The sequence below is a fragment of the Dendrobates tinctorius genome, unplaced genomic scaffold, assembly GCF_039654945.1.
Source record: "Dendrobates tinctorius isolate UK_male_01 unplaced genomic scaffold, ASM3965494v1 ptg000232l, whole genome shotgun sequence".
In the NCBI taxonomy this organism is placed as follows: Eukaryota; Metazoa; Chordata; class Amphibia; order Anura; family Dendrobatidae; genus Dendrobates; species Dendrobates tinctorius.
The window spans coordinates 3242545-3267812 of record NW_027361899.1 but is presented as its reverse complement, the minus strand read 5'-3'; the positions used below and the strand labels follow the sequence as shown (position 1 = coordinate 3267812).

At 50.0% G+C, this 25268-nt stretch overlaps 1 protein-coding gene across 9 annotated transcripts in view; it reads left to right on the top strand.

Moving 5' to 3' along the window:
* MDGA1 (MAM domain containing glycosylphosphatidylinositol anchor 1) overlaps positions 1-23489 on the top strand; it is a 441180-nt gene extending 417691 nt beyond the window's left edge. For all 9 annotated transcript variants that reach the window (XM_073556269.1, XM_073556267.1, XM_073556270.1 and 6 more), the window contains 3 exons: positions 12329-12459; positions 18838-18946; positions 22405-23489. In XM_073556269.1, coding sequence (XP_073412370.1) covers positions 12329-12459; positions 18838-18946; positions 22405-22496 — 332 coding nt within the window. In that variant the 3' untranslated portion in view covers positions 22497-23489. The remainder of the gene's footprint in view (positions 1-12328; positions 12460-18837; positions 18947-22404) is intronic.
* Positions 23490-25268: the final 1779 nt, after the last annotated feature.

Below are 25268 nucleotides of genomic sequence, written 5' to 3'. Positions count from 1 at the left end.
GTGCACAGATGCAGGTGACCTCGGTGCCGCACTCTATAGGTGCCCTTCTGTGCACAGATGCAGGTGACCTCGGTGCTGCTCTCTATATGTGCCCTTCTGTGCACAGATGCAGGTGACCTCGGTGCCGCACTCTATAGGTGCCCGTCTGTGCACAGATGCAGGTGACCTCGGTGCTGCTCTCTATATGTGCCCTTCTGTGCACAGATGCAGGTGACCTCGGTGCCGCACTCTATAGGTGCCCTTCTGTGCACAGATGCAGGTGACCTCGGTGCTGCTCTCTATAGGTGCCCGTCTGTGCACAGATGCAGGTGACCTCGGTGCCGCACGCTCCGCAGCTGCTCATTACCCATGCCGGTGTTTTCTCGGCGCCCCGGGGTGATTCACTGTTTGGCTGTTGAGCTTTGAGCTGAACATTAATCTCAGATACTAAATAATGCAGGAGCACGACGCCGACATTTCGGGTCTCGTATTTAGAGAAATCCATTTTTTTCTCCCTGAAATGATGGAGAAAATTAAGACGTGAAGTTCAGGCTCCGCCGCTGCCGTCCGGAAACTTCTGAGATCACAATCGGCACGGGCAGAACATGACAATGTAACATCGAGCGCACGGGTAGAGCTCCGGCCACATAATACTCCGCACATCTGCTCAGGGATCCACTCAGTGATCCACACATCTACAAAGGACCCGCTCATGGATCCTCTCAGGACTCTCTGCACATCTGCTCATGGATCCTCTCAGGGCTCTGCACATCTGCTCAGGGATCCGCTCAGGACTCCACACTTCTGCTCAGGGATCTGCTCAGGGCTCCGCACATCTACAAAGGATCCACTAAGGGATCTGCTCATGGATCCACACATCTGCTAAGGGATCTGCTCAGGGCTCCGCACATCTACCAAATATCTGCTCATGGATCCGCTCAGAGATCCACACATCTGCTCAGGGATCCACTAAGGGATCTTCACATCTGCTCAGGAATCCGCTCAGAGCTCTGCACATCTGCTCAGGGATCCTATCAGGGATCTGCTCATGACTCCGCACATCTGCTCAGAGATCCACTAAGGGATCTGCACATCTGCTCAGGAATCCGCTCAGGGATCTGTTCAGAGCTCTGCACATCTGGTCAGGGATCCACTCAGGGATCTGCTCAGTGATCCGCACATCTACAAAGGATCCGCTCATGGATCCTCTCAGGACTCTGCACATCTGCTCAGGGATCCACTCAGGACTCCGCACATCTGCTCAGGGATCCACTCAGGACTCCGCACATCTGCTCAGGGCTCCGTGTGATGGGGTATACGACAGAGCAAGAAGAGACAACAGGCCGAGGGACGATCCAACGAGATTTATTAAGGCAGGGAGCATACAACATCAAATATCCATAATGTCCTTAGAGTCCATGAGAAGTCCACAATAAGTCCACACAATGGAAACCAATCCGGGCTCCTCACGATAGTCCTTGTGCCAGATGCGATAACAATAATCCTTGCAATAGTCCACAGGATTCCACACAATCCCACGGACGTCACGAGCTGGCCTCAACCCAGTTCGTGACTCCTTCCACATCCGCACTCAAATCACAACTGATCTTAAAAGAAGAATGTATTGTCAGGGCTCCTGGGATCAGCCCATCTGAAGGGGGGTAGGGGTCACACCTACTATTCAATGGTTTGGTCCATCAGAAGATTCTAGAAATGTAAGGGCTCCACTGAGTCTACAGGATGTGTATTGTAGGTTATCTTCTGCTTAGGAAAACAATAGCCAAAGTTCCACTAGCTGTTGACACAAGCCTAAATTAGATTATGGTCCAGGTACATCACAAGACATTGCAAAGTATTGGGGGAAGGAGACATGGTTAATTTACAGCAAATGAACCAGAGAAAAGTTAAATGACATATTATACAAAATACAGGACAGGGCAAAACTACAAATCATGACAATCCCTTCCCCTCCCAATTTGTGTACGTACTAGGGACCTCTACAGGTCTTAAGTACACACAGGCATGGCTGACAGGACTCAGGGCTCCTCTTGCCTGGACAGTCCATCTGCATTTTGGTGTTGGCTGCCTCTTCTATACTGTATGGTAAAGTTATAGGGCTGCAGTGCCAGGCTCCATCGTAGTAAGCGTCCATTGTCCCCAGAGACTCTGTTCAGCCAGGTGAGGGGATTGTGATCAGTAATGACAGTGAATTCTCGTCCATACAGATACGGCCTTAGTTTCCTAAGGGCCCACACTACAGCCAGACATTCTTTTTCATTCTTTTTCAACAGTTGCATAGGCCACTTCTCGGTCCAGCAGTTTCCGGCTGAGGTAGGCAATGGGGTGCTCGTCCCCAGCTGCATTCACCTGGCTGAGGACAGCTCCCAGTCCATAAGCAGAGGCGTCCGTCTGCACAATGAATCTCCTCTTGTAGTCTGGAGCAGCCAGAACAGGGTCACAGACCAGAGCGTCCTTCAGCCGGTTAAAAGCCTCATCACAGGCTGGAGTCCAGATCACCAGCCGGGGCATTGCTTTCTTGGTCAGGTCGGTAAGAGGCTTGGCCACAGTGCTGAAATGCGAAACAAATTTTCGGTAATAACTGGCAGTGCCCAAAAAAGCCATAACTTGTTTCTTAGGGTACGTGCACACGCTGCGGAATCCGCTGCGGATTAATCCGCACGGATTTTGCAAAAACCGCAGATAAACCGCAGATCAAAAGACCTGCGGATTATCTGCGGTTTTGCCTGCGGTTTGGTCCTGCGGATTCACCATCTCCACAATGGTGGAGATAGGAACCCGCAGCGGTTTCCGCAGAAAGAATTGACATGTCAATTCTTTCTGCGGTTTCAAAACCGCAGCAAATCCACGCTGATTTTTCCGCTACGTCTACACAGCAGTTTTTTAATACCATTCATTTGAATGGTACTGTACACCGCAGCTAAAACTGCTGCGGGTCCGCAGCGGCCAAAAACGCAGTGGAATCCGCAGCGTGTGCACGCAGCCTAAGTTTGGGGTACAGGCCAGTCTCTAATAGCCTGGATTTTGGCAGGTTCAGGACGGAGCTTCCCTCCTCCTACTCTATGCCCTAGGTACTGGACTTCACCCATCCCCAATTGGCATTTATCTGGTCGAATGGTTAGGCCTGCTGCAAGAAGCAGGTCAAGAATAACGGCTACTTGATTCAGATGTTCCTCCCACGTCTGGCTGAAGATGGCGATATCATCCAAGTAGGCACAAGCAAAGTCACCACATCCCCGGAGGATCTGGTCCACCATTCTCTGGAAGGTTGCCGGGGCATTCTTCATTCCAAAAGGCATGCTTAGAAATTCATACAGACCAAAGGGGGTTATAAAAGCGGACCATTCTCTCCCTTCCTCCGTGAGAGGGATTTGCCAGTATCCCTTACTGAGAGCCAAGGTAGTGACATATAGGGACCCAGCCAGTCGGTCTAGAAGTTCGTCAATACGAGGCATTGGGTAAGGATCGCTGACAGTATGGTCGTTTAGTCGTCGATAGTCCACACAAAATCGAGTACTCCCATCCTTCTTGGGTACTAACACCACAGGATAGGTCCAAGGGCTATGGGAGGCCTGGATGACCCCAAGCTGTAACATCTCCTCCAGTTCATGCTGCATGGTGTTTCGAACAGATTCAGGTACCCGGTAAGGAGCCTGTTGTACGGGACATGATGTTGGGTGACGGTGGTTCGACCTGGTTGGGATGAGAAAGCAGCCCGTCTCTGTTGAAGCACTCCCAGCATCTGGTTTTTCTGCAAGGAATCCAGGTGATCTCCCAGAGGAACCTGTTCCACAGTGGATGAGGCTCTCACTGCTTCCACGAGATCAGGTAGGGAGTCCTCATCCTCTTGACCGTCCTCTGAAGCTAGCCGACAGCTTGCTATCATTGGAAGGGTCCGGTCATGGTACTCCTTAATCATATTCACATGGACAGTTCTTTGCCTTATCCCCTGATCATCTAAAGCAAGAAGATAATTGGTATCATTTAGTTTTCTGAGAACCCGGAAGGGACCCTCCCATGTTGTCTGCAGTTTATTCTGCCGGTGAGGAACAATCATTAAGACCTGTTGTCCTTCTACAAACTCCCGATAGCGTGCTTTACGGTCATTCCAGGTCTTCTGTCTGGTTTGAGCCATCCGCACATGACTCTGGGCTAAACTAGCGAGTTGAGCCAGGGTTTCTCGCAGCTTTAGGACATAAGGGACAACAGGGCTCCTGTATCTTCAACTTGTCCCCCCCCAATATTCTTTTAGCAGGGTTAAGGGTCCTCGGACCTTTCTTCCATAGAGTAGTTCAAAGGGGGAAAACCCGGTGGACTCCTGGGGAACTTCCCGATAGGCAAACAAGAGATGGGGTAGGTACCTCTCCCAGTCTGAATCTCTGTCAGTGAAGGCCCTCAGCATATTCTTCAGAGTGCCATTGAATCGTTCACAAAGTCCATTTGTTTGGGGATGATACAGGGTCGTTCGGATCGCTCGTACTCCACAGGTGCGCCACAGACACTGGACCAGCTCTGACATGAACTGGGAGCCTTGGTCTGACAAGATCTCACTGGGGAATCCTACTCTGGTGAAAATGGTAACCAGGGCCTCTGCCACCTTGGCTGCAGAAATACTTGACAAGGCCACCGCTTCTGGATATCGGGTGGCATAGTCCACAACAGTGAGAATGTACTGCTTTCCAGATTTACTTGGTTTAGCCAGAGGTCCAATGATATCGACAGCCAGGGTTCTTCTATTATAGGGAGCGGTTGCAGGGGTGCCTTTGGGTGATCTCCGGGTCGCCCTCTACGCTGACATATGTCGCAAGTTCGGCAGAAATGTGCTACGGCTTGGGAAATCCCAGGTCAATAGAAAGATTGAGTCAATCGCCTCTCGGTGCGGGTTTTGCCTTGATGGCCAGCAGTAGGAATGTCATGAGCAAGGTGTAATAGGGGAATTATGTATTTCTGAGGAACAATCAGCTGTTGGCTATAAGTCCAGGGCTTATCTAGGGAGTCAGCATTGGTAACTCGATACAGAAGTCCATTTTCTCTGATAATTCTTTCCCCGTTCTCCCCCAACTGCCCTATCTCAGCTCGAGCTCTGAAACTAGCTAGGGTGGGGTCAGTATCTACCTCTTGTCTAAACTGAACTTTATCCCAAGTAACACTCACATTGTCCTCACACGAAGAATCACTCACCGGCTGTGACGGCAGTTCTGTTGGCCTCATTTCCATGGATGGGTTGTACATGTCCACATTTGCTGCTCTCTTGGCTTGACTTCTGGTTACCGCACCGACAAAGTGGCAATGAAGATTTCCCATATCATTTCCTAGAAGAACGTCTGCAGGGAGGCCGCTCATCACACCGACCACGCATTGTTTTGCCCCAAAGCCATAATCCAGGGTCACACTCGCTCTTGGAATATATCTATTGGTACCTCCAGCCAATTCAATGGCAATTCCTGGTCCCTTTTGAATTGCTTCTGGTTGAATTACTCGGGGATCGGCTATGGTGAGAAAAGCCCCAGTGTCACGGAAGCCAACAACTTTTTGGCCATCCAGCATGACCTCCTGAAGATGTTTGTGCTGAAGATCAGAAGAACAGGTGGCTGGGGCTCGCACCTCATAGACTCCGGGTAGGGGAGCCAGGATATCAGAGTGACTTGGCAAGTCATCAGGGACCTTCTCCTGGTGAGGGTGTCTGTAGATAATGAACATGCAAAGGCGGTCTGTAGCTGTCCTGCCTCCGAACACTGAGACATTGGAATTGCAGATGCCCAGGCTGCCCACATCTATTACATCTGCGCTCTGGGATTCTTCCTCCATGTGGTAGTCCCGAAGGTGGAGCGGGAGTAATGCGAGGCACAGTCACCCGAAGGTCACCATGCGTTGATGGTCTAGTGGGATGGTGAATATTGGAGGCCGAAGGACCAGGGGCCGCCAGCGTTGGGGGGCTGGTAGTTTTTTTTCCTCACTGAGTAGTAGTTTTTTCCACTGAGGCTTGATGGTGAGAGCCTCATCAGCTAGAGCTGCATCTTCCTCCACTGTTGCTGGTCTCCTTTCACGCACCCATTCCCGGATCTCAGCGGGGCACTTGAAGTAAAACTGCTCTTTTAGGATGACTTGGATTAAGGTCTCCTAAGTTAAGGCCTCCTCTCCCTCCAGCCAGCGATGACGACATATTTGTTTGAGTCTGTGGGCATACATCTTGAAGGACACTTCCTCATCACAGGCTAAAGTACGGAACTGGGTCCTGTAAGTGTCTGGGGTCACAGCATAATGTTCTAGAATAGTCTGTTTAATCTCTGCATACTCACAGTTCCACCGAGGGTCCATAGCTCTATAGGCTGCGGCAGCTCCACCCTCTAAGAGCCCCACCAGATGTTGGACTCGCTCCCTTTCCGGGACTTCCATTAATCGACACTGATGCTCAAAGTCTTGGAAGAAGCCCTCAATGTCACCTGAAGCCTCATTAAACAGCTTGAAGTCTTTGCGGGACACTCTGGGGAGTTCCCTCATGGTGGGTGCTGGGGTTACAGTCTGTCTGGAGCTTCTAGCTGCTTCCACAGCGAGCTGCCTCTCCAGCAATGCCCTCTCTTGAGCTCTATGAATCGCCTCCCTCTTATCTTCTATGGTAGCCTCTTCTCCCAGCAATGCCAACTCCTCCTCGTACCACACAACCCACTGACTTTTTTGGGTATTTACCTCCGGCTGCAGTCTTTCCTCCGTTTGCTGTGGGGATCGTTTCTCAGCGTCATCTTGCAGGCGAACTCCTTCCAAAGCCTCAATCAGCTGCTCCTTGGAGAGTCCCTTGTAGCTGACTCCCAGTTCACGGGCCTTTGTTTGTAGGTTCACCGCAGTCCAGTTCTTGTACTCTGCGGTGCTGGTTCCAGATGTTGATGGGCCGTTGTTCTCCATTCCTTCTGCTCTGATCCCAGCGCTGCCAACCAGTTTGTGACGGGGTATACGACAGAGCAAGAAGAGACAACAGGCCGAGGGACGATCCAACGAGATTTATTAAGGCAGGGAGCATACAACATCAAATATCCATAATGTCCTTGGAGTCCATGAGAAGTCCACAATAAGTCCACACAATGGAAACCAATCCGGGCACCTCACGATAGTCCTTGTGCCAGATACGATAACAATAATCCTTGCAATAGTTCACAGGATTCCACACAATCCCACGGACGTCACGAGCTGGCCTCAACCCAGTTCGTGACTCCTTCCACGTCCGCACTCAAATCACAACTGATCTTAAAAGAAGAATGTATTGTCAGGGCTCCTGGGATCAGCCCATCTGAAGGGGGGTAGGGGTCACACCTACTATTCAATGGTTTGGTCCATCAGAAGATTCTAGAAATGTAAGGGCTCCACTGAGTCTACAGGATGTGTATTGTAGGTTATCTTCTGCTTAGGAAAACAATAGCCACAGTTCCACTAGCTGTTGACACAAGCCTAAATTAGATTATGGTCCAGGTACATCACAAGACATTGCAAAGTATTGGGGGAAGGAAACATGGTTAATTTATAGCAAATACAACCAGAGGAAAGTTAAATGACATATTATACAAAATACAGGACAGGGCAAAACTACAAATCATGACAATCCGCACATCTACAAAGGATCCACTCAGGGATCCGCTCATGGATCCGCACATCCGCTCAGGGACCTGCTCAGGGCTCCGCACATCTACCAAGGATCTGCTCAGAGATCCACGCATCTGCTCAGGGATCCACTAAGGGATCTGCACATCTGCTCAGGGATCTGCTCAGAGCTCTGCACATCTGGTCCGGGATCTGCACATCTGCTCAGGGATCCTATTAGGGATCTGATCATGGCTCCGCACATCTGCTCAGAGATCCACTCTATAATAATAATAATAATAATCCACTAAGGGATCTGCACATCTGCTCAGGACATCTGCTCAGGAATCCACTCAGGGATCTGCTTAGAGCTCTGCACATCTGGTCACAGATCTGCTCATAGCTCTGCACATCTGCTCAAGGATCTGCACATCTGCTCAGGAATCCACTCAGGGATCTGCTCAGAGCTCTGCACATCTGGTCAGGGATCTGCACATCTGGTCAGGGATCTGCTCATGGCTCTGCACCTCTGCTCAGAGATCCACTCAGGGATCTGCACATCTGCTCAGGGATCCTATTAGGGATCTGATCATGGCTCCGCACATCTCAGAGATCCACTCTATAATAATAATAATCCACTAAGGGATCTGCACATCTGCTCAGGAATCCACTCAGGGATCTGCTCAGAGCTCTGCACATCTGGTCAGGGATCTGCACATCTGGTCAGAGATCTGCTCATAGCTCTGCACATCTGCTCAGGGATCTGCACAACTGCTCAGGAATCCACTCAGGGATCTGCTCAGAGCTCTGCACATCTGGTCAGGGATCCTATTAGGGATCTGATCATGGCTCCGCACATCTGCTCAGAGATCCACTCTATAATAATAATAATCCACTAAGGGATCTGCACATCTGCTCAGGAATCCACTCATGGATCTGCTCAGAGCTCTGCACATCTGGTCAGGGATCTGCTCATAGCTCTGCACATCTGCTCAGGGATCTGCACATCTGCTCAGGAATCCACTCAGGGATCTGCTCAGAGCTCTGCACATCTGGTCACGGATCTGCTCATAGCTCTGCACATCTGCTCAGGGATCTGCACATCTGCTCAGGAATCCACTCAGGGATCTGCTCAGAGCTCTGCACATCTGGTCAGGGATCTGCACATCTGGTCAGGGATCTGCTCATGGCTCTGCACCTCTGCTCAGAGATCCACTCAGGGATCTGCACATCTGCTCAGGGATCCTATTAGGGATCTGATCATGGCTCCGCACATCTCAGAGATCCACTCTATAATAATAATAATAATCCACTAAGGGATCTGCACATCTGCTCAGGAATCCACTCAGGGATCTGCTCAGAACTCTGCACATCTGGTCAGGGATCTGCACATCTGGTCAGAGATCTGCTCATAGCTCTGCACATCTGCATATCTGCTCAGGAATCCACTCATGGATCTGCTCAGAGCTCTGCACATCTGGTCACGGATCTGCTCATAGCTCTGCACATCTGCTCAGGGATCTGCACATCTGCTCAGGAATCCACTCAGGGATCTGCTCAGAGCTCTGCACATCTGGTCAGGGATCTGCACATCTGGTCAGGGATCTGCTCATGGCTCTGCACCTCTGCTCAGAGATCCACTCAGGGATCTGCACATCTGCTCAGGAATCCACTCAGGGATCTGCTCAGAGCTCTGCACATCTGGTCAGGGATCTGCACATCTGGTCAGGGATCTGCTCATGGCTCTGCACCTCTGCTCAGAGATCCACTCAGGGATCTGCACATCTGCTCAGGAATCCACTCAGGGATCTGCTCAGAGCTCTGCACATCTGGTCAGGGATCTGCACATCTGGCCAGGGATCTGCTCATGGCTCTGCACCTCTGCTCAGAGATCCACTCAGGGATCTGCACATCTGCTCAGGGCTCTGCTCCGGGATCAGGGTGACTGTCACCTAAGCTGCAGTTTGTTCTCCAGAGCAGACTTCTCTACTGGAGCTTCCTATGTTGGAGCCGGACACGGAGCAGAGAAGGATTCAGCTCGTCGGTTATTGATCACATGACATCATAGACCTAATGGGAGAGAGAGGAATGATCTGGGTGTAAGAGCCCAGCGCTGTGTAATATGGCGACTGCAGAGTAGTGAGAGGATGAACACTTTGATGCAGGTGGCGCTTCTTTAAGGACTCGTTCACACTGGTGTATAACACGGCCAAGTCTAAAGGGCATCGGGCAGCACTCGGCCCGGTGTTACCCTATGGGGCAGCTCAGGTCTGACGTTATTATCTTGTGCCGATTCTGCAGCATGCTGCGAGTGCACCTGAGAGTCGGATCGCGCTTATCCATACAAGTCTATGGGAGCGTGTGACTGCACTCAGACGTCATCCATGTGCAGTGCGTTACCGCTGATGCCGGTAATGGAGGAGATGGAGAAATCACTTTGTCCTTCTCCTCCGCACCTCACCAGTTCCTCACATATGGACATTACACCCGGGCAGATAGTTCTCGGGGTCTTATCTCCCAGTTCTAGCTCTCACACTGCGGAAACCATGATCGACCAGTGGAATCTGTAAATCTGCAGCTGCCGGGTCTCGGAGTTCAGCAACAGTGAGTGGTAATAAAGGGAGGGCACATGTGAAGCCGCTGCCGAGTCATGAGCTGCCCGGGCCGCGCTCCGCTCACTGCAGATCTCCGAGGAGCCGGAGAAACATTTACGCTTTTTCCTCCAGTTTTATGGTCGAGAAATTATTATTCCAAGAACCAGCAGGAAAGAGAAACCCGGAGCCCACACTGCAAAGACAGAGAGAAAGAGATGGAGATAGAAAGAGAGAGTGAGATGAAAAATTAAATAAAAAAATCAATCAAATAAAATCCAGAAAATCACATTGTATAAATTCTATAAATTTATTTGCATTTTGCAGTGAGAAATAAGTATTTGATCCCCTACCAACCATTAAGAGTTCTGGCTCCTACAGACCAGTTAGACGCTCCGAATCAACTCCTTACCTGCATTACAGACAGCTGTTGTACATAGTCACCTTTATAAAAGACTCCTGTCCACAGACTCAATCAGTCAGACTCTAACCTCTACAACATGGGCAAGACCAAAGAGCTTTCTATGGATGTCAGGGACAAGATCATAGACCTGCACAAAGCTGGAATGGGCTATAAAACCATAAGTAAGGGTCCCGTTACATTTAGCGATGCACCAGCGATCCCGACAACGATATGACGCGGTCAGGATCGCTGGTACATCGCTAAATGGTCGCTATTGAGCTGCCAAACAGGCAGATCTCACCAGCGATGCAGCAGCAGTCGGCGGCCGTTACTTACCTGTCAGACAGCAGCTCTGGTGACGACTTCCGCCCGCGTCCATGGAGTCGCTCGTCGGTGCCAGCAGGAAGTCGACGACGATAAATGGACCAGGCCGATCTTGCGCGATCAACGATAGCCAGCAGGGGGGGGGCGGTTGGAGGTAAGTGTCACATGTAGCGAGATTGCTAGCGGTATCGCTGCTGCGTCACAAAATCAGTGACGCTTTAGCGAGATCGCTAGCGATCTCGCTATGTGTGAAGGGGGATTAAGACGCTGGGTGAGAAGGAGACAACTGTTGGTGCAATAGTAAGAAAATGGAAGAAATACAAAATGACTGTCAATCCACATCGATCTGGGGCACCATGCAAGATCTCACCTTGTGGGGTATCCTTGATCATGAGGAAGGTGAGAGATCAGCCTAAAACTACACGGGGGAACTTGTTAATGATCTCAAGACAGCTGGGACCACAGTCACCAATAAAACCATTGGTAACACATTACGCCGTAAAGGTTTACAATCCTGCAGTGCCCGCAAGGTCCCCCTGCTCAAGAAGGCACATGTGCAGGCCCGTCTGGAGTTTGCTAATGAACACCTGGATGATTCTGTGAGTGATTGGGAGAAGGATCTGTGGTCAGGTGAGACAAAAATTGAGCTCTTTGGCATTAACTCAACTCGCCGTGTTTGGAGGAAGAGAAATGCTGCCTATGACCCAAAAAACACCATCCCTACTGTCAAGCATGGAGGTGGACACTTTATGTTTTGGGGGTGTTTCTCTGCTAAGGGCACAGGACTACAGTGACAACCTCCTTCCCTCCACCAGGACATTAAAAATGTGTCATGGCTGGGTCTTCCAGCAAGACAATGACCCAAAACATACAACCAAGGCAACAAAGGAGTGGCTCAAAAAGAAGCACATTAAGGTCTGGAGTGGCCAAGCCCGTCTCCAGACCTTAATCCCATAGAAAACTTATGGAGGGAGGTGAATCTCCAAGTTGCCAAGCGACAGCCTCAAACTCTTAATGATATAGAGATGATCTGCAAAGAGGAGTGGAGCAAAACTCCTCCTGACATGTGCGCAAACCTCATCATCAACTGCAAGAAACGTCTGACTGCTGAGCCTGCCAACAAGGGTTTTGCCACAAAGTATTAAGTCTTGTTTGCCAGAGGGATCAAATACTTATTTCTCACTGCAAAAGGCAAATAAATGTATATAATATATATTCAATGTGATTTTCTGGATTTTATTTTTGATATTCTATCTCTCAATGATAAAATTAACCGTCCCTTAAAATTATAGACTGTTCATGTCTGTGTCAGTGGGCAAAGTTACAAAATCAGCAAGGGATCAAATAATTATTTCCCCCACTGTAGATAATAGATTTAGGTGATTGTTTGTGTAACATTTTGTCCGTTCTTCACTTTTTATAAATTTCTTTATTTCCTTTTCAGGAAACTTAACGGTTTTCTTGCGCCTCAAAAATATTGGCACCCAGGATATTCCTGTCTGGTCCAAGAAAGGCAACCAAGGGCCCAAGTGGCAATTAGAGAACCTGCAGGTGAACCCCACCGCGCCCTTCCAGGTAAGAATATCGTGGAGTCACATGACCCATAGACGATCGTTACAGAAGCTGCTGAGGGTCAAATGCAAAACCAAGTGATCAATGGAGAGAGAAGAAACAGAGACAAACCTCCGGGCGCCCAGAGAGAGCACGACGGCCGGGAAACGTCACACACTGATAGCGCAGAACGTCTCCATCCTGACAATTATATCTTATTCACACTACAATAACGGCAAAGAATATAGCTGCAGTCCTATGTAAGAGATAACATCTCTGAGTACAGATAATGTAGTAGATGTCACCTGCAGTCCTATGTAATACCAAAGAGAACACAGTGATAACTCTCTGAGTACAGATCATGTAGTAGATGTCATCTGCAGTCCTATGTAACACCACAGAGATCAGTGATAACTCTCTGAGTACAGATAATGTAAGAGATGTCACATGCAGTCCTATGTAACACCCCAGATAACTGATAACTGAGTACAGATAATGTAGTAGATGTCACCTGCAGTCCTATGTAATACCAAAGAGAGCAGATTGATAAATCTCTGTGTTCAGATAATGTAGTAGATGTCACCTGCAGTCCCATGTAACACCACAGATAACAGTGATAACTCTCTAAGTACAGATAATGTAGTAGATGTCATCTGCAGTCCTATGTAACACCACAGATAACACAGTGATAACTCTCTGAGTACAGATAATGTAGTAGATGTCACCTGCAGTCCTATGTAACATCACAGATAACATATGATGTAGCAGATGCCTCCTCGTCCACAGCTCAGGTCTGCTACATCTGCCGATTCCCGGACTGTTCTGCGTTGTGTGGAGACCTCTTCCTCTTCTGGATCTGTTCTTTGACTGTAGTAAAATCTCCCTATAAACTCCTCGCTCTGATGTAAGACAACCATCGGAAGACATTAGTGTGATGTACGGCGCGGCCTCCGCCATCAGAATGCGGCTGTGACTCGTAAACGTGCGTCCGACATCTGAGGGAACAGCGGATCCATATAAGTGATGCCGCGCTGTCAGCGGCCGCCGCTCTGAATAGTCAAATCATAAAAAGTGAAACGCTCCGAATGTTAAAATATTTAATACGGAATCAATCCCGGCGGCGGCTCGTGTATTGTCAGCTCTGCCGTACTGCACAGGAACCGGAGACGGGACAGAAAGTGTCCGAACATCTAATACTGGCAGACAAAGATTCTGGGGGTCCCCGGCATACCCACTGTGTATTTGTAACTTCTTCTGTTAAAGGGGATCATACAGATGTGATCTGCGACAGAACACCTGATACACACTGCTTCTGGACCCTTTACTCACACCCTCCTGACACTGATTTTTCTCTAGGACCCTTTACACACACCCTCCTGACACTGCTTCAGCTCTAGGACCCTTTACCCACACCCTCCTGACACTGCTTCAGCTCTAGGACCCTTTACACGCACCCTCCTGACACTGCTTCAGCTCTAGGACCCTTTACATGCACCCTCCCGTCACTGCTTCTGCTCTAGAACCCTTTACACACACCCTCCTGACACTGATTTTTCTCTAGGACACTCTACACACACCCTCCTGACACTGATTTTTCTCTAGGACCCTTTACACACACCCTCCTGACACTGCTTCTGCTCTAGGACCCTTTACACGCACCCTCCTGACACTGCTTCTGCTCTAAGACCCTGTACACACACCCTCCTGACACTGCTTCTGCTCTAAGACCCTGTACACACACCCTCCCGTCACTGCTTCTGCTCTAGGACCCTTTACACGCACCCTCCTGACACTGCTTCTGCTCTAGGACCCTTTACACGCACCCTCCTGACACTGCTTCTGCTCTAGGACCCTTTACACACACCCTCCTGACACTGCTTCTGCTCTAAGACCCTGTACACGCACCCTCCTGACACTGCTTCTGCTCTAGGACCCTTTACACGCACCCTCCTGACACTACTTCTGCTCTAGGACCCTTTACACACACCCTCCTGACACTGCTTCTGCTCTAGGACCCTTTACATGCACCCTCCTGACACTACTTCTGCTCTAGGACCCTTTACACACACCCTCCTATCACTGCTTCTGCTCTAGGACCCTTTACACACACCCTCCTGACACTGCTTCTGCTCTAGGACCCTTTACACGCACCCTCCTGACACTACTTCTGCTCTAAGACCCTGTACACACACCCTCCTGACACTGCTTCTGCTCTAGGACCCTTTACACGCACCCTCCTGACACTACTTCTGCTCTAAGACCCTGTACACACACCCTCCTGACACTGCTTCTGCTCTAGGATCCTTTACACGCACCCTCCTGACACTACTTCTGCTCTAAGACCCTGTACACACACCCTCCTGACACTGCTTCTGCTCTAGGATCCTTTACACGCACCCTCCTGACACTACTTCTGCTCTAGGACCCTTTACACACACCCTCCTGACACTGCTTCTGCTCTAGGACCCTTTACACGCACCCTCCTGACACTATTTCTGCTCTAGGACCCTGTACACACACCCTCCCGTCACTGCTTCTGCTCTAGGACCCTTTACACACACCCTCCTGACACTGCTTCTGCTCTAGGACCCTTTACACGCACCCTCCTGACACTACTTCTGCTCTAAGACCCTGTACACACACCCTCCTGACACTGCTTCTGCTCTAGGACCCTTTACACGCACCCTCCTGACACTACTTCTGCTCTAAGACCCTTTACACGCACCCTCCTGACTCTGCTTCTGCTCTAGAACCCTTTACACACACCCTCCCATCACTGCTCCTGCTCTAGGACCCTTACACACACCCTCCTGACACTGCTTCTGCTCTAGGACCCTTTACACGACCGTCCTGACACTGCTTCAGCTCTAGGACCCTTTACATGCACCCTCCCGTCACTGCTTCTGCTCTAGGACCCTTTACACGCACCCTCCTGACACTGATTTTTCTCTAGGACACTCTACACACACCCTCCTGACACTGCTTCAGCTCTAGGACCCTTTACTCACACCCTCCTGACACTGATTTTTCTCTAGGACCCTTTACACACACCCTCCTGACACTGCTTCAGCTCTAGGACCCTTTACCCACACCCTCCTGACACTGCTTCAGCTCTAGGACCCTTTACACGCACCCTCCTGACACTGCTTCAGCTCTAGGACCCTTTACATGCACCCTCCCGTCACTGCTTCTGCTCTAGAACCCTTTACACACACCCTCCTGACACTGATTTTTCTCTAGGACACTCTACACACACCCTCCTGACACTGATTTTTCTCTAGGACACTTTACACACACCCTCCTGACACTGCTTCAGCTCTAGGACGCTTTACATGCACCCTCCTGACACTGCTTCAGCTCTAGGACCCTTTACACACACCCTCCTGACACTGCTTCAGCTCTAGGACCCTTTACATGCACCCTCCTGACACTGCTTCAGCTCTAGGACCCTTTACACGCACCCTCCTGACACTGCTTCAGCTCTAGGACCCTTTACACGCACCCTCCTGACACTGATTCAGCTCTAGAACCCTTTACACGCACCCTCCTGACACTGATTTTTCTCTAGGACCCTTTACACGCACCCTCCTGACCCCAGATATCCAGGTTATAAAACATAAATCTCATGACTTGCTCACATGTGATCCCCATGGACATCTGCTCATAATAGAGAGGAAGGTGGAAGAACGTATCTTCTCAACACGCCGGGCGATCAATAATATTAATAAGCCTGTGAAGTTCACCGACCTTTAGTAAATCCATTCTAATCTTGCTTATGTTAGCAGTGTATTTTCTCACCGCAATTATAGATAATTGTCCTGGAACATTGAGAAGGGGGGAACGAGAGAACGGATTAATGCCTTACATTACCGCACTGCGTGGGGACTCGGGAGGAAGGTCGCTCCTGGAGGAATTTATTATGAAAATGCATCTGTTGTCCTCTCCTTATAAGTGAAATCTATGGAGATCTTGGACATCCAGAACTGAAAGCCAGTGCCAAGAGATGCCGATCTAGAGCAAAGAGATCCAGAGCCAAGAGACCGAAAACTGAGAACCAGAACCTTGACAACCAAAACCAAGAGACAGAAATCTAAGACCCAGAGCCAAGAGACAGAAATCTGAGAGCCAGAGCCAAGAGACTCAAAGCTGAGAGAGCCAAGAGATGCAGATCTAGAGCAAAGAGATCCAGAGCCAAGAGACCGAAAGCTGAGAGCCAGAGCAAAGACAGCCAAAACCATGAGACACAAAGCTGAGAGCCAGAACCAAGTCAGCCAAAACCATGAGACACAAAGCTGAGAGAGCCAAGAAATGCTAATCTAGAGCAAACCGATCCAGAGCCAAGAGACCCACAGCTGAGAGCCAGAGTTTAGACAGCCAAAACTTAAGAGACACAAAGCTGAGAGCCAGAGCCAAGAGACCCAAAACTGAGAGAGCCAAAAGATGCGGATCTAGAGCAAAGAGATCCAAAGCCATGAGACTGAAAGCTGAGAGCCAGAACAAAGACAGCCAAAACCAAGAGACACAAAGCTGAGAGAGCCAAGAGCTGCAGACCTAGAGCAAAGAGATCCAGAGCCAAGAGACCGAAAGCTTAGAGCCAGAACAAAGACAGCCAAAACCATGAGACACAAAGCTGAGAGAGCCAAGAGATGCAGACCTAGAGCAAAGAGATCCAAAGCCAAGAGACTGAAAGCTGAGAGCCAGAACAAAGACAGCCAAAACCAAGAGACACAAAGCTGAGAGAGCCAAGAGATGCAGACCTAGAGCAAAGAGATCCAGAGCCAAGAGACCGAAAGCTGAGAGCCAGAACAAAGACAGCCAAAACCATGAGACACAAAGCTGAGAGAGCCAGGAGATGTTGATCTAGAGCAAACCGATCACGAGCCAAGAGAACCACAGCTGAGAGCAAGAGCCTAAATAGTCAAAACCAAGGTACACAAATCTGATACAGCCAAGAGTTGCAGATCTACAGCAAAGAGATCCAGAGCCATGAGATTCAGAGTTCATTGATCCAATCCAAAACCAAGGGAGCCAGAGGCATCAAAACTAATACTAAGAGAGCCAAAGATCAAGAACTAGGAGACCCATAGCTGTCAGATGCAGAGACAATAAACGCAGAGCTCAAAGTCAAGAGACTTAAAGCTCCATAACCCATATCCAGGAAATCCAGAGCCTAAACACTTGAAGATCAGCTACTAAAGCAATGAGATCCACAGCCAAGATACCCAGATCTGCGACATTCAGTATAGAGAGACCCAAACAGGGATGTGCAAAACCAATAAAGCCAGAGCGAAGACATACACAACCAATAGACCAAAGCAGAAAAATCTAGACGATAGAGATTCAGAAGTAATAGAACCATACCAAGAAGATCAAGAGGAATGAGATTGTGACCACAGTGAACCAGGAGATACAAAACTGAGAAATCCAGAACAGAGAGATCCAATATATCCAGAGAAAAGAGACCTAATACCAAGAGACTAAGAACCAAAGGACTCAAAACTAGGACATGGCACAGAGACCTAAGATGCCTAGAGCAAGGAGATCCAGAGTCCACAGATCCAGAAGTGAGAGCTGAAGAATCCACAGCCAAAATATCCAGAGTCAAGAGACCCAACAATAAACATTCCCGCACTGTGGAACCTAAAAGAACTAAGAGCTGAGGCTCTCATAACCGAGACCCCTAGAGCCCAGAGGTCCTTTATGGTTTGTGCTCCAGGAATGTCCTGTTTATTGCCTGAAGAATCCTTCACGAAAGCTTTATGTGCCCAGAACGAATATTTGGATCCACACAACATGCCTATGACAATACTGACGTGCCAGCAGGAAGTGTTATCATGGGTACAGAACATTTTTTTTGCCAGCATTCAGTGCCTAACTTCTGGAATCTATGATATTTTCACCCAGGAAAAAGATTGTTTTGCCACTCAGTGGATTTTGTAAAGTAAAAAAGGCGTCAGTGTCTGGAAGAATTGTGTGAGCCGCCGGCAGAGGCCGCGTTCTCGGCAGGGTATGGCAGCGGATTACGGTTTGCAGTAAGATTTCATGCTCCGACACAAATTTCTGGAGCTTATTACTTAACAAAACCCTTGAGACGTCTCTGGCCGTCCTCCGGCGCACTGTATCCGCAGCGGGCAGGTAGCAATAGATGTGGCGGCCTCCTTGACTATCCGACATCTCTGTGTTATTGTTTCCTCTCCTGGAATTATGTAAAATCTCGCTGCTCGCTGTATTATTTGTGGGTGACATTTGCTTCTGTGGGAAATAAATCTTTCAGGGGATTAATCTTGGTGCGGCGGCAGAATCCAGATACGCTCGCTGAGTCTGGACGCATCGTGCTGCACAATGATGGATGGGTAATGTATTCGTGTTCCGTTCCTAATGATGAGTCTTCCCTTTCCCCAGATTGTGTTTGAATGTGTCATTGGAAAAGGGATAGAAGGAGATGTGGCCATTGATGATGTCACCATAAAGAAGGGAGAGTGTCCGAAAAGACAGATCCCCCCAACAAAAGGTGAGTCCATCGTCCTCAGTGATGAAGAGCGCGTCCTGTGTCCAACAGGATCTGCTCCACAGCTGATAGAGTAGATTCCGTCCCTTGTCCAGTAATTGATCACTGAGTAAAGTCAGAATTGCACAATCCTGGAGGTCGGTGTCAAATAGCGATGAGCAAGTAGTGAAATACTCAGACTCACTGTACTCGTTACTGTGCCGGGCTGTGCGGGGACTGTGCCGGGCTGTGCGGGGACTGTGCCGGGCTGTGTGGGGACTGTGCCGGGCTGTGTGGGGACTGTGCCGGGCTGTGTGGGGACTGTACAAGGACTGTGCAGGGACTGTGCTGGGCTGTGCAGTGATTGTGCGGGGACTGTGCCGGGCTGTGTGGGGACTGTGCCGGGCTGTGCTGGGCTGTGTGGGGACTGTGCCGGGCTGTGCTGGGCTGTGTGGGGACTGTGCAAGGACTGTACAAGGACTGTGCAGGGACTGTGCTGGGCTGTGCAGTGATTGTGCGGGGACTGTGCCGGGCTGTGTGGGGACTGTGCCGGGCTGTGCTGGGCTGTGTGGGGACTGTGCAAGGACTGTGCGGGGACTGTGCAGGGACTGTGCTGGGCTGTGCAGTGATTGTGCGGGGACTGTGCCGGGCTGTGCGGGGACTGTGCCGGGCCTGTGCCGGACTGTGCGGGCTGTGCGGGGACTGTGCCGGGCTGTGCGGGGACTGTGCACGGACTGTGCCGGGCTGTGCACGGACTGTGCCGGGCTGTGCGGGGACTGTGCCGGGCTGTGCGGGGACTGTGTCGGGCTGCGCGGGGACTGTGCAAGGACTGTGCGGGGACTGTGCGGGGACTGTGCCAGGCTGTGCGGGGACTGTGCCGGGCTGTGCGGGGACTGTGCCGGGCTGTGCGGGACTGTGCTGGGCTGTGCAGGGAGTGTGCCGGGCTGTGCGGGACTGTGCGGGACTGTGCGGGGACTGTGCCGGGCTGTGAGGGGGCTGTGCGGGACTGTGCCGGGCTGTGAAGGGACTGTGCGGGACTGTGCTGGGTTGTGCGGGGACTGTGCCGGGCTGTGCGGGGACTGTGCTAGACTGTGCAGGACTGTGCCGGGCTGTGCGGGACTGTGCCGGGCTGTGCGGGGACTGTGCCGGGCTGTGCGGGACTGTACTGGGATGTGCTGGACTGTACAGGGACTGTGCCGGGCTGTACAGGGACTGTGCCGGGCTGTACAGGGACTGTGCCGGGCTGTACAGGGACTGTGCCGGGCTGTGCGTTAATTGTGCTGGGCTGTGTGGGATTGTGCGGGGACTGTGCTGGACTGTGCCGGGCTGTGCAGGACTGTGATAGGCTGTGCGGGACTGTGCTGGGCTGTGCTAGGCTGTGCGGGACTGTGCTGGGCTGTGTGGGACTGTGCTGGGCTGTGCTGGACTGTACAGGGCCTGTGCCAGGCTGTGCGGGACTGTGCCGGGCTGTGCGGTGATTATGCTGGGCTGTGTGGGATTGTGCGGGGACTGTGCTGGACTGTGCCGGGCTGTGCGGGACTGTGCTAGGCTGTGCGGGACTGTGCTGGGCTGTGCGGGACTGTGCTGGGCTGTGCTGGACTGTACAGGGACTGTGCCGGGCTGTGCGGTGATTGTGCTGGGCTGTGTGGGATTGTGCGGGGACTGTGCTGGACTGTGTCGGGCTGTGCGGGACTGTGCTAGGCTGTGCGGGGACTGTGCCTGGTTGTGCGGGACTGTGCTAGGCTGTGCGGGACTGTGCTGGGCTGTGCTGGACTGTACAGGGACTGTGCCGGGCTGTGCGGTGATTGTGCTGGGCTGTGTGGGATTGTGCGGGGACTGTGCTGGACTGTGTCGGGCTGTGCGGGACTGTGCTAGGCTGTGCGGGGACTGTGCCTGGTTGTGCGGGACTGTGCTAGGCTGTGCGGGGACTGTGCCGGGCTGTGCGGGAATGTGCTGGACTGTGCCGGGCTGTGTGGGACTGTGCTGGGCTGTGTGGCATTGTGCGGGGACTGTGCGGGGACTGTGCAGGGACTGTGCTGGGCTGTGCAGGACTGTGCTGGGCTGTGCGGTGATTGTGCTGGGCTGTGCGGGGACTGTGCTGGGCTGTGCAGGACTGTGCTGGGCTGTGCGGTGATTGTGCTGGGCTGTGCGGTGATTGTGCTGGGCTGTGCCGGGCTGAGCCGAATATTTTGAGGCGAGTAGTGAAATTTACTCGCCCGGATTCCAGTACCGTGAGTACCGCATTACTCGCCAAGTAGCGAATCCTAACGAGTATACTCGCTCATCCCTAGTGTCAAACACAATAGGACAAGTCTTGAAGGAGACAGTGTAGGAACAATACAAGTATCTGCCTTCATAATCCGCTGATCTGGAGATCTGGAGTTTACCGCCTTAATTTGTTTTATAGGCAAGTCTTATTTTTAGCGCACTTTATGTATTTTATGATATAAAACGTTTTTAGAATTGATTTTTAGTTAAACATTTCTAAGTATTTGTATTCTGAATATTCCTTGCTTTACAATCCACAGCAAGCTGCTCAATGCTGCTCGGTTTCAGTGCTGACAGCAGCTTCCACGTGTGCTCAGTCTCCAATCCCTCTCTCCTCTCCTGAACATGAATCCAAGCTCAAATTTAATCAAATCATACGCCAGCTAGAGAGGCCTGTCCATGAGAAGTGACAGATGCTGGAGACTGAGTAAATGATCATTGGTCGTAGAACGGAACTGCATTGAGCAGCTTGCAATGCATGGTAAGCTGAAAGACTGCAGAAGACAGTTCCAAATTGATTCATAATTGCAGAAATGTTTTATATAATTTGTTAGACAAAATAGGCCAAGAAAAGATGTCAAGGGATCCATAGACTTTCAAGGGTTTGTTCAGGATGGATATTCTTGCGCTTTACTTTCACCACGGTGGAACCTCATTGGAAGCATTTGCGGCTTGAAATCCATTGACTTGTAGGAGCCGCGGAATATTTCTCTTCAGTAATAAGAAGCGTTTACACAAAGTGCTGCCAGTAACGAGCGCTGACCCACGGCACGTCGGTCAGTGCTCAGGCTTTGTAGTAATACTATTGATTGGTTTGCATATATTCTGCTGCCGACATTGGATTGATAGACGGGCCCTAAAAATCGTCAATCAGCCATGTCGTCTTGTCGCTGCCCAGTTTTGTCAGGACAAATCTCCGATACCCGCGTTCTTGTGATTGACTTCTTATCGCCCCTTGTTAGGGCGTTGTACTGCAGCTTAGTTTTCAGGTTGGCATTGTGGCCAGGCAGCGGTGGGTGCAGGTCCAGGCTTCTATGTGAGCTCCTGCATCCTGGGAAGTAACTTGCAGAATTATGAATGCAGCTCTGGTTCGGGCTTGATGTGACTCTTTCCACTGGGTTACATTACTGTTCCATTGTATAGCGGAGTCCTGTAGTTGACGACACTTTCTGCTGGACCTTTTGATAAATTGGATCTTTCTTCTTGTCTTGCAGCTGTAGCGTCCCCCAGCAGCTTCGCCTGCCATCCGGTCTCAGGATTTCCCATCTGGCTCGTGTCTTTCCTTCTCTTCGTGCTCCTGAGATGATACAAAGAGGCATCCACTGGATTCCGAATGTGGCCTCCCCAACCTTGTGCCCTTTTCCTCCTCTTTCCTCCTCCACCGACACACCAAAGTGTCCAGATCTTACCAAAGACCCGCGAGCATGACTGCTTGAAGGACCCGACAACAGACTGACGGATCCCTTTAGGAAGATCATTGCGTCTACTACAATACAACCAAGGGGAGAGAAACCGTGAAGAAGGAATTACAAAAACAGCGAGCGACGAGGACAAACAGGCGAGAGTAGAAGACAGGAGGGATGTGATGAGACTTCAGACCTGGAGATGCTTAGACTTGTTGTCCACAGCGGGAAACGTGGAAACAAAAACACCAGGAACAGAAGGAATAGTACAGAAAATATAAGCACAAATTTCTCATGAACCTGTGGAGGCCGCGGCTGGAGAAGGTTATCTGCCCTGGGGCAGGAACCTCGTAGGACACCTGCCGGCTCCATCGTTTTCTACGTAGATCCCTTGCGTGCTGCTCAGTGTCACATTCGCTCATGTATGCTCATGACAGATGCATGTTCTTCCCCGCTCATATGTTCGTGTATCTCCATGTAATCATGTCCTCCCATCACAGACTCCATTCCTACCATCCATGGTCCTGGAGGAGGCGCTGACCCTCGCCACCAGACCACCATGATTGTAGCCTTTAGCTGAGGATCGCTGGCCTCTCATCCCAGGTCTTCCCACATAACGGGCCCTTAGTAGCGGCTGAGTGGTCAGACGGCGCCGAGACCGCGGACAGCTCGCTGCAGTAGATCTAGCCGAGAAACGGACACACAGCGGCGGCTGCCCAAAGTCCAGCTGCGTAGTGGTGCCTCCACGAGGAGAGTGCCGCTCCCACCATCGCCACCTCACCCACCAGGGCTCCGAGACGACCGCAGGGGACAGACGGCACCGGATCTGTAGAGGACATTTAGGATATTGTTACCAAATCTGAGAATTTTAAATAAATCTGATATCGTTTTCTATCCGCGCCCGAGTCATAGTGATGAGCCTCGGCCCTGGAGAAGCCGTCCTAAGCATCCAGTGTTCACATCCAAAGCTGCAAGCGAATAGTACAATATAGCCATTCTACAAAGCATCCAGTGTTCACATCCAAAGCTGCAAGCGAATAGTACAATATAGCCATTATACAAAGCATCCAGTGTTCACATCCCAAGCTGCAACCGAATAGTACAATATAGCCATTATACAAAGCATCCAGTGTTCACATCCACAGCTGCAACCGAATAGTACAATATAGCCATTCTACAAAGCATCCAGTGTTCACATCCAAAGCTGCAACCGAATAGTACAATATATCCATTATACAAAGCATCCAGTGTTCACATCCAAAGCTGCAACCGAATAGTACAATATAGCCATTATACAAAGCATCCAGTGTTCACATCCAAAGCTGCAACCGAATAGTACAATATAGCCATTATACAAAGCATCCAGTGTTCACATCCAAAGCTGCAACCGAATAGTACAATATAGCCATTATACAAAGCATCCAGTGTTCACATCCAAAGCTGCAACCGAATAGTACAATATAGCCATTATACAAAGCATCCAGTGTTCACATCCACAGCTGCAACCGAATAGTACAATATAGCCATTCTACAAAGCATCCAGTGTTCACATCCAAAGCTGCAACCGAATAGTACAATATAGCCATTATACAAAGCATCCAGTGTTCACATCCAAAGCTGCAACCGAATAGTACAATATAGCCATTCTACAAAGCATCCAGTGTTCACATCCAAAGCTGTAACCGAATAGTACAATATAGCCATTCTACAAAGCATCCAGTGTTCACATCCAAAGCTGCAACCGAATAGTACAATATAGCCATTATACAAAGCATCCAGTGTTCACATCCAAAGCTGCAACCGAATAGTACAATATAGCCATTATACAAAGCATCCAGTGTTCACATCCACAGCTGCAACCGAATAGTACAATATAGCCATTCTACAAAGCATCCAGTGTTCACATCCAAAGCTGCAACCGAATAGTACAATATATCCATTATACAAAGCATCCAGTGTTCACATCCAAAGCTGCAACCGAATAGTACAATATAGCCATTATACAAAGCATCCAGTGTTCACATCCAAAGCTGTAACCGAATAGTACAATATAGCCATTCTACAAAGCATCCAGTGTTCACATCCAAAGCTGCAACCGAATAGTACAATATAGCCATTCTACAAAGCATCCAGTGTTCACATCCAAAGCTGCAACCGAATAGTACAATATAGCCATTCTACAAAGCATCCAGTGTTCACATCCAAAGCTGCAACCGAATAGTACAATATATCCATTACACAAAGCATCCAGTGTTCGCATCCAAAGCTGCAACCGAATAGTACAATATATCTATTACACAAAGCATCCAGTGTTCACATCCAAAGCTGCAACCGAATAGTACAATATAGCCATTATGCAAAGCATCCAGTGTTCACATCCAAAGCTGCAACCGAATAGTACAATATACTGTAGCCATTATACAAAGCATCCAGTGTTCACATCCAAAGCTGCAACCGAATAGTACAGTATATCCATTATACAAAGCATCCAGAGTTCACATCCAAAGCTGCAACCGAATAGTACAATATAGCCATTATACAAAGCATCCAGTGTTCACATCCAAAGCTGCAACCGAATAGTACAATATAGCCATTCTACAAAGCATCCAGTGTTCACATCCAAAGCTGTAACCGAATAGTACAATATAGCCATTCTACAAAGCATCCAGTGTTCA